Genomic DNA, 14213 nt, shown 5'->3' with positions numbered 1-14213 from the left:
TTGCTGGTGATATTTTTTTCTGTCCCATTTATTGATGATTTCATTAAGCCGTAAAACTACTTTTTTCCATTTTCAGTCGAACAGATGGGGTGTTTGTTGATACTTTTGTTGTCTTTTTTCCAGCTCGTTTGGCATTTTGTTTATGAAGTGCCAATAGTAATTGAGTGAAAATTGCATTAATAGATGTTTGAATATCTACGACATTTATTTAATTACCATATCACGTTTGTTGATTGCTGGTAGGTGGAGGATTATTCTGGGTTAAGATTATCTTGTCATGTATTTATGATAAACCATTCAATATATAGTTTCGATATCAATGGCAGGAAACAAAAAATATTCAGACGAAGTCTTCAACCGGTATTTTAATTCCATATTTCCTCTTGAATTTGAAAAAATATTAAGAAGTAAAAATAATATCAAAAACATTAAAGATAAAATTCATAAAGTCGATGCTCAGTAAAAAAAATTCTGCTTAAAAAGATCAAATTGAAAATACCAGAAGGCGTACACTCAAAAACTTACGAAGCCATTCCTTCAAGTTTATCCATTGTGTTCAAACAAGGCCGCAGAACACATTTTTTTCCGCAATGGACTTTCACCTTTCTACGAGAAAAAAAAAATCCTGTTTAAAAATCCTCCACCTCTCCCAGCTCAATAAAAATGTTCCCTGTTTCTGTTTTGGGCTACTTCAAAAAACAGTTCGCGAGGGGCAAATTTCAGCTCTCTGGAGCCACTCGTCGTAAGATGGTAATTTTTATATTTTCACAAACCGGACAACAACTTGTGCCAACATACCAGCCTTAGAAATGGAATGAATTGAAATTGGAGTGAAAAAAAAAAAACAGGAGAAAAAACACGGTGCTACCAAAATAATCCCAAAAGTGGGTGTTTAACCTTCCGGTTACAGGTGTGACATGGTGACCTTATTTTTACTGCGTGGGTTTTTTTTTTGTTGCTTCCCTTTTTTCTGTTTCGAAGGTTGAAGGTTACAAAATTTGGGGATAAACTTGTTGAGCTAGAAAATTAACATCATTTTTTATGACCTTATTGCCGACTTGGATCATTGTTTGGACGACCTTATTAAGTATTTTTAACTTTGGGAATGGAAATTTTCCTGAAGGGGAAGAGATGAAATCATCGAAAAAGTTGAAAGGTTAAAAGAAAATTAATCACGAAATTTGGTAAATTTTCTAAAAATATTATTTAGAAATATGCTATTTGAAATGAATTTCAATCTAAAACCTCCCAATGATAATGCTTCAAAATTGATGATGTTTTTAGTTTTGTCATTTTTGTCATTTTTGTCATTTTTGTCATTTTTGTCATTTTTGTCATTTTTGTCATTTTTGTCATTTTTGTCATTTTTGTCATTTTTGTCATTTTTGTCATTTTTGTCATTTTTGTCATTTTTGTCATTTTTGTCATTTTTGTCATTTTTGTCATTTTTGTCATTTTTGTCATTTTTGTCATTTTTGTCATTTTTGTCATTTTTGTCATTTTTGTCATTTTTGTCATTTTTGTCATTTTTGTCATTTTTGTCATTTTTGTCATTTTTGTCATTTTTGTCATTTTTGTCATTTTTGTCATTTTTGTCATTTTTGTCATTTTTGTCATTTTTGTCATTTTTGTCATTTTTGTCATTTTTGTCATTTTTGTCATTTTTGTCATTTTTGTCATTTTTGTCATTTTGTCATTTTTGTCATTTTTGTCATTTTTGTCATTTTTGTCATTTTTGTCATTTTTGTCATTTTTGTCATTTTTGTCATTTTTGTCATTTTTGTCATTTTTGTCATTTTTGTCATTTTTGTCATTTTTGTCATTTTTGTCATTTTTGTCATTTTTGTCATTTTTGTCATTTTTGTCATTTTTGTCATTTTTGTCATTTTTGTCATTTTTGTCATTTTTGTCATTTTTGTCATTTTTGTCATTTTGTCATTTTTGTCATTTTTGTCATTTTTGTCATTTTTGTCATTTTTGTCATTTTGTCATTTTGTCATTTTTGTCATTTTTGTCATTTTTGTCATTTTTGTCATTTTTGTCATTTTTGTCATTTTTGTCATTTTTGTCATTTTTGTCATTTTTGTCATTTTTGTCATTTTTGTCATTTTTGTCATTTTTGTCATTTTTGTCATTTTTGTCATTTTTGTCATTTTTGTCATTTTTGTCATTTTTGTCATTTTTGTCATTTTTGTCATTTTTGTCATTTTTGTCATTTTTGTCATTTTTGTCATTTTTGTCATTTTTGTCATTTTTGTCATTTTTGTCATTTTTGTCATTTTTGTCATTTTTGTCATTTTTGTCATTTTTGTCATTTTTGTCATTTTTGTCATTTTTGTCATTTTTGTCATTTTGTCATTTTTGTCATTTTTGTCATTTTTGTCATTTTTGTCATTTTTGTCATTTTTGTCATTTTTGTCATTATTGTCATTTTTGTCATTTTTGTCATTTTTGTCATTTTTGTCATTTTTGTCATTTTTGTCATTTTTGTCATTTTTGTCATTTTTGTCATTTTTGTCATTTTTGTCATTTTTGTCATTTTTGTCATTTATGTCATTTTTGTCATTTTTGTCATTTTTGTCATTTTGTCATTTTTGTCATTTTTGTCATTTTTTGTCATTTTTGTCATTTTTGTCATTTTTGTCATTTTTTGTCATTTTTGTCATTTTTGTCATTTTTGTCATTTTGTCATTTTTGTCATTTTTGTCATTTTTGTCATTTTTGTCATTTTTGTCATTTTTGTCATTTTTGTCATTTTTGTCATTTTTGTCATTTTTGTCATTTTTGTCATTTTTGTCATTTTTGTCATTTTTGTCATTTTTGTCATTTTTGTCATTTTTGTCATTTTTGTCATTTTTGTCATTTTTGTCATTTTTGTCATTTTTGTCATTTTTGTCATTTTTGTCATTTTTGTCATTTTTGTCATTTTTGTCATTTTTGTCATTTTTGTCATTTTTGTCATTTTTGTCATTTTGTCATTTTTGTCATTTTTGTCATTTTTGTCATTTTTGTCATTTTTGTCATTTTTGTCATTTTTGTCATTTTTTGTCATTTTTGTCATTTTTGGTCATTTTTGTCATTGTTCGTGAGACGAAAAATGTGTTCTTCGCCATCTCGTTGTGAAACGAGTTGGGTCAGATTAGGATACCCCCCGTTGAAGATATCATCGAACGCTAAGTGGGCCACAGCAAGAACAATGTACCTGCGATTATAAATTTCCGGGCGAAACAGTTTATAAAAGACCAACCCACGGTGTGGATTTCGCCTTTCGTCAAGCTTTGTGACAGCAAACACGTCAACGTGACATCAAAAAGTAGTGTGTCTCCTATCGCGGATTAAAGTTTAGAAGTTATTTGTCTAGAGTTAAGTAAATAAATAAAGTTAAGATAAATCGAGAAAAATAAAGTGTTAAGAAAGAAGATAAACAAATAAAGTGTTAAGGAGAAATGAAGAATAAAGTTGTTTAGAAAGTGGAAACCAAGGACTAAGTGAATTGCTTCGAAGAGAAATACTTACCCACGTGATACTTACCTGCCTGAGGTTGCTGTTGCCACCGCTGCTAATTTCCTGGGTTACTTACCTGGTCTGCTACTGCTGCTTCGGTCCTGCCCGATACTTACCTGCTGCTGCTGCTATCGACATATGGTCCTTCGAACCGGATGTCCTGGCGCTCGTCGAACTCCGAGTTCCATCCGGTGAATCTTTCTACTACGTAACCACGAGTTTCGAAAGGTCAACATAGTTCCTGTTTGCTGAGATAATCTACTATACAAGGCATTGAATTGCCTACAAAAGGTAATTAGGGTTCCTATAACTGCTACTTATATCGTTTTGTGCTACCGGGTCATTATTTGTTCCAGAATGGCCGCGGAACGTAAGTTAAAAGCTCTCAAGCAACGGCTGAGAAGCATCTTGGTATCGTTTAATTTGATTAAAACGTTCGTTGACGAATACGAGGAGGAACAACACGAAATGGAAGTTCCAGTACGAATCGAACACCTGGGGACCATTTGGAACGACTTCACCAACGTGCAAAGTGAACTTGAAGTCTGCGACAATCTCGATAATCCTTCTATTGATCAATTACTGAAACAACGTGCGGAATTTGAAACCAATTACTACCGGGTGAAAGGTTTTCTCCTGGCAGTAAATAAAGCCCCTGATCCTGTAGCAGCCTCTAGTTCTAATTTGTCGACGAATTTCCCCGGGAGATACCCTCATATACGTCTTCCCGATGTTAAAATCCCAGTGTTCAACGGAAATTTAGAATGTTGGCTCAACTTCCACGACCTTTTTGTCTCGCTCGTCCACGCATCGACAGAGATTTCTACCATCCAGAAGTTTTACTACCTGCGTTCTTCTCTCACTGGCGATGCTTTGAAATTGATTCAATCGATACCTATTAGTGCGAATAACTATCCAGTGGCCTGGAATCTGTTAGTCGACCATTTCCAAAACCCAGCGCGTTTAAAACAGTCATACATCGACGCACTTTTCGAGTTTACTGCATTAAAACGTGAATCCGCAACAGATCTACATTCTTTGGTGGAAAACTTTGAAGCAACGGTAAAGATTTTGAATCAACTTGGGGAGAAAACTCAATACTGGGATGTTATGCTCATTCGTATGTTGAGCATTCGACTCGATCCTACCACCAGACGAGATTGGGAGGATTTTTCTTCGGCACGCAACACAATTTCTTTCCAAGATTTGGTCGCATTCATTCAGCGAAGAGTAACGGTCTTGCAGAGTATCGGAAACAAAATTCCTGAAGGTTTAACTCAAAATCCACCTAGAAAGTCTAACCCAAAGTCCGTATCCAGTCTCGGTGCAATGCAAACCTTCACACGCAAGTGCATCATTTGTTCGGAGAACCACCCACTTTACAAGTGCTCTCAGTTCTCACACATGAAGATCGAGGACAAGGAGCAGGAAGTGAGACGTCATCAGTTGTGCCGAAATTGTTTGCGGAAAGGGCACATGTCACGAAACTGTCCATCTACGAGCACCTGTCGAAAATGTAATGGTCATCATCACACTCAACTTTGCTTCAAGGATCATCCCAAGCCAGACTCTAAACCTGAGCGAATCTCTCCCAACCCGGTAGACACACATCAACCTGAACCAACCACATCCGCTGCCGCTTCTCTCATTCAAGCTACAACTACTTCAATCAACAACGGGAAGCTACTGAAAGTAGTTCTAGCTACAGCTGTTATCCAATTGGTCGATGATAGTGGAAGAGTCCACGCCGCTCGCGCGCTCTTAGATTCCGGCAGTGAATGCTGCTTCATAACGGATGCTCTCTCGCAGGCTATGAAGGTTAATCGATCGAAAATTTCTCTCCCCATTGCTGGTATAGGCCACTGTGCAACATACGCCAAATACAAACTTCGCGCGACTATTCGTTCCCGCTTCAATGACTATGCTTCCATGACTGAATTCTTAGTATTGCCTAAACTTACCGTCGAACTCCCATCTGCGGCTATCGACGTTTCTACTTGGGACCTACCAACCGATGTCGAACTTGCCGATCCATCATTCAACCGTCCAGGCCCTATCGATGTTGTCATTGGAGCGGAAATATTCTTCGAATTATTCAAATACCGTGAACGAATTTCCCTCGGAACAACCCTTCCTGTCCTTGTCAAATCTGAGCTGGGGTGGATAGTTACTGGAAAGACTTCCTTCAGTCAGCCGATCACACCGATTGTTTCCAACGTAGCCACTATCAGCGAGCTTCATAGATTCCTCGAGCGCTTTTGGGAAATCGAAGAGGATGACGCCAAACCAGGACCATCAGTGGACGAAGCCGCTTGCGAGAACCATTTTGCAGAAACCGTTGCCCGGACTGATGAAGGTCGCTACATTGTCCGCCTGCCCACTCGTGAAATCATACTCAGCAACCTAGGAGACAACCGCAAGTCAGCAGTCAGACGATTTCATTTGCTAGAAGGTAAAATCAAACGCAACGAGACTCTCCATCAACAGTATCGAGATTTCATGAATGAATATGAAGATCTCAAACACATGCAGAAGATTTCATTCATCACCGGCACGCAGACTCAATCCTATCACCTCCCACATCATGCTGTTATACGAAAGAGCAGTTCAATCACGAAGCTGAGAGTCGTCTTCGATGCGTCGTGCAAATCCGCCACCGGTTACTCTCTCAACGACGCTGTTATGGTCGGCCCTATTATCCAAGACGATTTGCGCGCCATCATTACACGTTCCCGAATGCATCCCGTTATGTTGATTGCGGACATAAAACAGATGTATCGGCAAATCCTTGTCGATAACAGAGATACACCATTGCAGAGAATTGTCTGGAGGAATCATGACGACGAACCACTAAGCACCTACGAACTGAAAACCGTTACCTATGGTACTGCTTGTGCGCCCTTCCTCGCGACAAGAGTACTAAAGCAATTGGCAAAGGATGAGCAACATAGATTCCCTTCCGCTGCCAAAATTCTGCAAAGAGATTTCTACATGGACGATCTTTTTTCGGGTGGCCAGAACATCGACGAAGTAAGGAACCTTCGGAAGGAGCTGGAGGAACTTTGCAAGCTTGGCGGTTTCGAATTACGAAAATTTGGGTCTAATTCAACAGCTGTAATCGACGAGGTACCGATGGAAAATCGTGCAATACAATCATCAGTGGATTTAGATCGGGAATCATGTATTAAAACCTTAGGTTTGAATTGGGGATCCATCCGAGGATCATTTGCGTTACAAGATTCATCTCTCTTGCGACCCGGAGAATTTTGTCTTAACCAAACGAATTGCCTTATCCAGAATTGCTCAAAATCTTCGACCCACTAGGGCTTTTGGGTCCCGTTATTGTTAGCGCCAAACTGTTCATGCAATCTCTGTGGACTTTGAAGGACGAAAAAGACAACACTCTGAACTGGGACGATCCTCTACCGGAAGCTCTTTCGAAAAAATGGAACATCTTTTACTTCAAATTGCCACTTCTAGAACATCTCAGAATCCCACGCTGTGTAGTTTTTCCAAACGCAACATCAATTGAACTGCACATATTCTCAGACGCATCAGAACGAGCATACGGAGCTTGTGCGTATGTGCGATCACGCGACAATGTTGGTTGTGTTCGCGTAGCATTGCTGACTTCTCGTTCAAAGGTTGCCCCCCTCAAGCGAATAAGTATACCACGACTCGAACTTTGTGGTGCGCTCCATGCCGCCGAATTGTACACCAAAATCTGCTCATCCACTCAGCTAAACTGTCCCACCTTTTTCTGGGTCGATTCTACCACCGTCCTCGCATGGTTGAATTGTTCACCGTCAACATGGGCAAATTTTGTTGCCAATCGAGTCTCCAAAATTCAACTCGCCACAATCAACTCCCACTGGAATCACGTGCCCGGCAGCGAAAACCCAGCAGACCATGTTTCGAGAGGAATACCGCCAGAAGAACTTCTTTCATGTGACATCTGGTGGCACGGACCGGCTTGGCTAAAGGAAGAACGAGATGCGTGGCCATCTATTACTGCTCAACCCGAAAATTCAACTGACGTGTTACAAGAACAGCGAAAATCATCTATGACGACCACATTATGTTCCCCTGAGCCCTCGTTTGTAGATGATTTGGTCAAACGATTCAGTAGCTACCAGCATCTCCTCCGAGTTACCGCTTTCTGTCAACGGCCAGCGAAAATATTTCGACTACCTTCAACCAAAAGAATCCTCAACTGTGTTCTGTCGGTGGAAGAAATCAACGAAGCAGAAAAAACTCTTTTTCGATTAGTTCAGCAGCAAACTTACGAACAAGATCTCAATAATCTTCGAAAAGATCAACCAATATCCCCCAAATCCCGACTGAAATGGTTCAGTCCTTTCCTGGGCCCCGATCAACTTCTACGCGTGGGTGGACGATTAGCAAATTCCAATAAAAACTACGATACTCAACATCAAATCATCTTGCCATCATCTCACCAAATTACCGCTCTCTTAGTCGAAAACTTACATCGCAAACACTTGCACGCAGCACCCACGCTTCTACTTACCATCATTCGACTACGCTTCTGGATCATAGGGGCCAGAAGCTTAACGAAAAAGGTGGTGCACAAGTGCTTGCAATGCTTCAAAGCCAAACCAACAATGGTGCAGCAATTCATGGGAGAGTTGCCACGATCGCGCGTCACTGCCACCCGACCGTTCACAGTCACTGGAGTGGACTATTGGGGTCCAATATTACTGCAACCACCACACCGGAGAGCATCACCAAGGAAGGCTTTCGTAGCAGTATTCATATGCTTCAGCACGAAGGCCGTTCATCTGGAGCTCGTTCCAGATCTGACCACCATCAAGTTCCTGCAAGCCTTCAAAAGATTCGTCGCTCGCCGAGGGCTGTGCACTGATGTATACAGCGACAACGGGACGAATTTTGTGGGAGCAAAGAACGAAATCAAACGTCTTCTTCGTTCTGAGAATCATCGAGCCGAGGTGTCCAAAAGCTGTTCAGAAATGCAGATTCGTTGGCACTTCAACCCGCCGAAAGCCTCTCATTTCGGTGGGCTGTGGGAGGCAGCGGTCCAGTCGGCACAAAAACATTTTATTCGCGTGTTGGGAACACGCTCCTTACCCTATGACGATATGGAAACGTTACTTTGTCAAATTGAATGTTGCCTTAATTCGCGACCATTAGTTCCTCTCAGCGACGATCCCTCGGATTTTGACCCCCTCACCCCTGGTCACTTCCTGACTGGCTCAGCCCTCAAGGCAGTTCCCGACAGAGACTTTTCTGACATCAATTACGACAGACTCAAACAGTGGCAAAAAGTTCAAAAAATCATCCAAGATATTTGGAAACGGTGGCACTTGGAGTATCTGTCCACCTTGCAACCCAGAACGAAATGGTTCCGTCCACCAGTCACTTTCCAACCAGGCCAATTAGTTCTCCTCCGGGACGAGAATACTCCTCCAATGCGATGGCCAACAGCCCGAATAATCGATGTTCATCCTGGGAGCGACGGTATCATCAGAGTAGTTTCGCTGCAAACACCGAAGGCAAAAACAACTCGCTGTGTCCAGAAAATATGTTTGCTTCCTATTGCACCACATCAAATCCAGAACGACGACAAAACGGGTCAGCTGAACACCACGGACGACAAGTAGAGCTGCTCGGAATGCTGATGAATCTTATTTTATACAAGGCGCATTTAAATTGCGACAAGGTAAGAACCTGTCCAATAAATTTATTTTTTCGAAAATTTTGCTTCCGGGTCTCAAATTTTGCAGAGCAATATTTATGTTCCTGAGGTAAAACATCAACATACTACTACTACCATGAAGGATGACGTTCTAGATGTCAACGAGGCTGTTTCGTCGACATCAGCTAGAAGAGGGACAACCCACGGCAAGCGGAGCTCGTCGTCATCGATTAATCGATGAATCAAGAAGCTGCACGGTGATGCCAGAAACCTCGTTTCTGGAGGGGCCAGGATGTTCGTGAGACGAAAAATGTGTTCTTCGCCATCTCGTTGTGAAACGAGTTGGGTCAGATTAGGATACCCCCCGTTGAAGATATCATCGAACGCTAAGTGGGCCACAGCAAGAACAATGTACCTGCGATTATAAATTTCCGGGCGAAACAGTTTATAAAAGACCAACCCACGGTGTGGATTTCGCCTTTCGTCAAGCTTTGTGACAGCAAACACGTCAACGTGACATCAAAAAGTAGTGTGTCTCCTATCGCGGATTAAAGTTTAGAAGTTATTTGTCTAGAGTTAAGTAAATAAATAAAGTTAAGATAAATCGAGAAAAATAAAGTGTTAAGAAAGAAGATAAACAAATAAAGTGTTAAGGAGAAATGAAGAATAAAGTTGTTTAGAAAGTGGAAACCAAGGACTAAGTGAATTGCTTCGAAGAGAAATACTTACCCACGTGATACTTACCTGCCTGAGGTTGCTGTTGCCACCGCTGCTAATTTCCTGGGTTACTTACCTGGTCTGCTACTGCTGCTTCGGTCCTGCCCGATACTTACCTGCTGCTGCTGCTATCGACAGTCATTTTTGTCATTTTTGTCATTTTTGTCATTTTTGTCATTTTTGTCATTTTTGTCATTTTTGTCATTTTTGTCATTTTTGGTCATTTTTGTCATTTTTGTCATTTTTGTCATTTTTGTCATTTTTGTCATTTTTGTCATTTTTGTCATTTTTGTCATTTTTGTCATTTTTGTCATTTTTGTCATTTTTGTCATTTTTGTCATTTTTGTCATTTTTGTCATTTTTGTCATTTTTGTCATTTTTGTCATTTTTGTCATTTTTGTCATTTTTGTCATTTTTGTCATTTTTGTCATTTTTGTCATTTTTGTCATTTTTGTCATTTTTGTCATTTTTGTCATTTTTGTCATTTTTGTCATTTTTGTCATTTTTGTCATTTTTGTCATTTTTGTCATTTTTGTCATTTTTGTCATTTTTGTCATTTTTGTCATTTTTGTCATTTTTGTCATTTTTGTCATTTTTGTCATTTTTGTCATTTTTGTCATTTTTGTCATTTTTGTCATTTTTGTCATTTTTGTCATTTTTGTCATTTTTGTCATTTTTGTCATTTTTGTCATTTTTGTCATTTTTGTCATTTTTGTCATTTTTGTCATTTTTGTCATTTTTGTCATTTTTGTCATTTTTGTCATTTTTGTCATTTTTGTCATTTTTGTCATTTTTGTCATTTTTGTCATTTTTGTCATTTTTGTCATTTTTGTCATTTTTGTCATTTTTGTCATTTTTGTCATTTTTGTCATTTTTGTCATTTTTGTCATTTTTGTCATTTTTGTCATTTTTGTCATTTTTGTCATTTTTGTCATTTTTGTCATTTTTGTCATTTTTGTCATTTTTGTCATTTTTGTCATTTTTGTCATTTTTGTCATTTTTGTCATTTTTGTCATTTTTGTCATTTTTGTCATTTTTGTCATTTTTGTCATTTTTGTCATTTTTGTCATTTTTGTCATTTTTGTCATTTTTGTCATTTTTGTCATTTTTGTCATTTTTGTCATTTTTGTCATTTTTGTCATTTTTGTCATTTTTGTCATTTTTGTCATTTTTGTCATTTTTGTCATTTTTGTCATTTTTGTCATTTTTGTCATTTTTGTCATTTTTGTCATTTTTGTCATTTTTGTCATTTTTGTCATTTTTGTCATTTTTGTCATTTTTGTCATTTTTGTCATTTTTGTCATTTTTGTCATTTTTGTCATTTTTGTCATTTTTGTCATTTTTGTCATTTTTGTCATTTTTGTCATTTTTGTCATTTTTGTCATTTTTGTCATTTTTGTCATTTTTGTCATTTTTGTCATTTTTGTCATTTTTGTCATTTTTGTCATTTTTGTCATTTTTGTCATTTTTGTCATTTTTGTCATTTTTGTCATTTTTGTCATTTTTGTCATTTTTGTCATTTTTGTCATTTTTGTCATTTTTGTCATTTTTGTCATTTTTGTCATTTTTGTCATTTTTGTCATTTTTGTCATTTTTGTCATTTTTGTCATTTTTGTCATTTTTGTCATTTTTGTCATTTTTGTCATTTTTGTCATTTTTGTCATTTTTGTCATTTTTGTCATTTTTGTCATTTTTGTCATTTTTGTCATTTTTGTCATTTTTGTCATTTTTGTCATTTTTGTCATTTTTGTCATTTTTGTCATTTTTGTCATTTTTGTCATTTTTGTCATTTTTGTCATTTTTGTCATTTTTGTCATTTTTGTCATTTTTGTCATTTTTGTCATTTTTGTCATTTTTGTCATTTTTGTCATTTTTGTCATTTTTGTCATTTTTGTCATTTTTGTCATTTTTGTCATTTTTGTCATTTTTGTCATTTTTGTCATTTTTGTCATTTTTGTCATTTTTGTCATTTTTGTCATTTTTGTCATTTTTGTCATTTTTGTCATTTTTGTCATTTTTGTCATTTTTGTCATTTTTGTCATTTTTGTCATTTTTGTCATTTTTGTCATTTTTGTCATTTTTGTCATTTTTGTCATTTTTGTCATTTTTGTCATTTTTGTCATTTTTGTCATTTTTGTCATTTTTGTCATTTTTGTCATTTTTGTCATTTTTGTCATTTTTGTCATTTTTGTCATTTTTGTCATTTTTGTCATTTTTGTCATTTTTGTCATTTTTGTCATTTTTGTCATTTTTGTCATTTTTGTCATTTTTGTCATTTTTGTCATTTTTGTCATTTTTGTCATTTTTGTCATTTTTGTCATTTTTGTCATTTTTGTCATTTTTGTCATTTTTGTCATTTTTGTCATTTTTGTCATTTTTGTCATTTTTGTCATTTTTGTCATTTTTGTCATTTTTGTCATTTTTGTCATTTTTGTCATTTTTGTCATTTTTGTCATTTTTGTCATTTTTGTCATTTTTGTCATTTTTGTCATTTTTGTCATTTTTGTCATTTTTGTCATTTTTGTCATTTTTGTCATTTTTGTCATTTTTGTCATTTTTGTCATTTTTGTCATTTTTGTCATTTTTGTCATTTTTGTCATTTTTGTCATTTTTGTCATTTTTGTCATTTTTGTCATTTTTGTCATTTTTGTCATTTTTGTCATTTTTGTCATTTTTGTCATTTTTGTCATTTTTGTCATTTTTGTCATTTTTGTCATTTTTGTCATTTTTGTCATTTTTGTCATTTTTGTCATTTTTGTCATTTTTGGTCATTTTTGTCATTTTTGTCATTTTTGTCATTTTTGTCATTTTTGTCATTTTTGTCATTTTTGTCATTTTTGGTCATTTTTGTCATTTTTGTCATTTTTGTCATTTTTGTCATTTTTGTCATTTTTGTCATTTTTGTCATTTTTGTCATTTTTGTCATTTTTGTCATTTTTGTCATTTTTGTCATTTTTGTCATTTTTGTCATTTTTGTCATTTTTGTCATTTTTGTCATTTTTGTCATTTTTGTCATTTTTGTCATTTTTGTCATTTTTGTCATTTTTGTCATTTTTGTCATTTTTGTAATTTTTGTCATTTTTGTCATTTTTGTCATTTTTGTCATTTTTGTCATTTTTGTCATTTTTGTCATTTTTGTCATTTTTGTCATTTTTGTAATTTTCGTCTGCTTGTCGTGTTTTGTTTCGAAACTTTAAGTTAAGATTTTTTTTTTCATTAAAGTGGATTTGAAAAATTTGTTTGATATTTCCAATGTCGTCAAATTCTAGTCTTAACTTTTTAATAGTTAACTTAAGATCATTTGTACTTACACTTTGAGCTTGTAAGTTTATCTTTTTACAGCTGCGTTCTGCAAGTTGCATAGCTTCAGGGTCTTTGTAATGATATTTGCCAACTTGTTTCCTTTCTTGCAGGTCTGTAAGGTAGAAACGTCATTTTGTGGCAAGCGTCGTTTTTGTTTTCTCCAAGTTGATGCGTGTGTGAACAAATATTGGTCGGTTCTCCGGTGCGTAAGAATTTCCGACGACTCCGAAGCATGACATTCACCCTCATTATCAAGAGGGCGTGTTTGTTTTTTTTCGTGTTCACCAACTGAGAAGCATCGCTGTGACCAATGTTTGCCCAAGTTAATGATTTTTAATGTTGGATGAGATTTGCCGACGGTTTTGCGCTTTTATGTTCCTGGGAAATGAGTGCTCATTTCTGGCTTTCCGTCTTTGGTTGGTTGGAAAAAAATTGAGCCTTTGAGGAACACTATAAAACTCCTCCGCATTTATGTTTGAAGTGATTCAAACGGTTATGCGATATCATTTGCCGGAGGTTTTGTCCAAAAGATAGCGAAACGATTCCGGCAATGGACGATCGGAGACCAATTGTCGGATTCAATTGTGTTGCGCTGTGACTTCAACGTCAGATTTGCTATCAGGAATAGCAGATTTCGAAAATCTTCGCGCCAATTGCAGACAGAACGTGCTGGCTGGAGATTATGAAGTGGTGTGGAAAATTGTGCAGCTTGTTGCTCATTTTCGGGAAGCTCAACCCCAAACCATATCGTTGGCTCAAATTCAATTCGTATGATTTGGATTTTTCCTAACTCGTTGGAGAAAAGGCCACGTGAGAACGCCCCAAGCATTTCGGAACAACTAGCTAGGGAACTTTGCCGAGCTGTCGGGGTGGAGGAGATTTTAAGCTTAGTATTATGAAGGTGGTGGAGACGCTTCCGAAACAGCGAGCTAACTTTTTACCAGCGAGCCAAACAACGGCCAAAGAGACGGTACCAAACCAACTAGCAGGAGGATGATGATTTCATGCATATTGA

General features: G+C 36.1%; 1 protein-coding gene across 1 annotated transcript; it reads left to right on the top strand.

The window, feature by feature from the left end:
- Positions 1-3861: 3861 nt before the first annotated feature.
- On the top strand, positions 3862-9143 carry LOC129754044 (uncharacterized). Its single transcript, XM_055749902.1, has 2 exons — positions 3862-6700; positions 6829-9143. Exons 1-2 carry the CDS (start codon positions 3862-3864, stop codon positions 9141-9143), a joined length of 5154 nt encoding a protein of 1717 aa, XP_055605877.1.
- Positions 9144-14213: the final 5070 nt, after the last annotated feature.

This window comes from Uranotaenia lowii, chromosome 3 (assembly GCF_029784155.1).
Source record: "Uranotaenia lowii strain MFRU-FL chromosome 3, ASM2978415v1, whole genome shotgun sequence".
Classification (NCBI taxonomy): Eukaryota; Metazoa; Arthropoda; class Insecta; order Diptera; family Culicidae; genus Uranotaenia; species Uranotaenia lowii.
This window is presented reverse-complemented; position numbering and strand designations above follow the sequence as displayed.

Bases quoted from the DNA above. Each gene is read 5' to 3' on its own strand.
- LOC129754044 (XM_055749902.1), top strand. From the start codon at position 3,862: ATGGCCGCGGAACGTAAGTTAAAAGCTCTCAAGCAACGGCTGAGAAGC. The intron at 6,701-6,828 runs GTTTGAATTGGG...TCGACCCACTAG, and splicing joins ATCATGTATTAAAACCTTAG to GGCTTTTGGGTCCCGTTATT.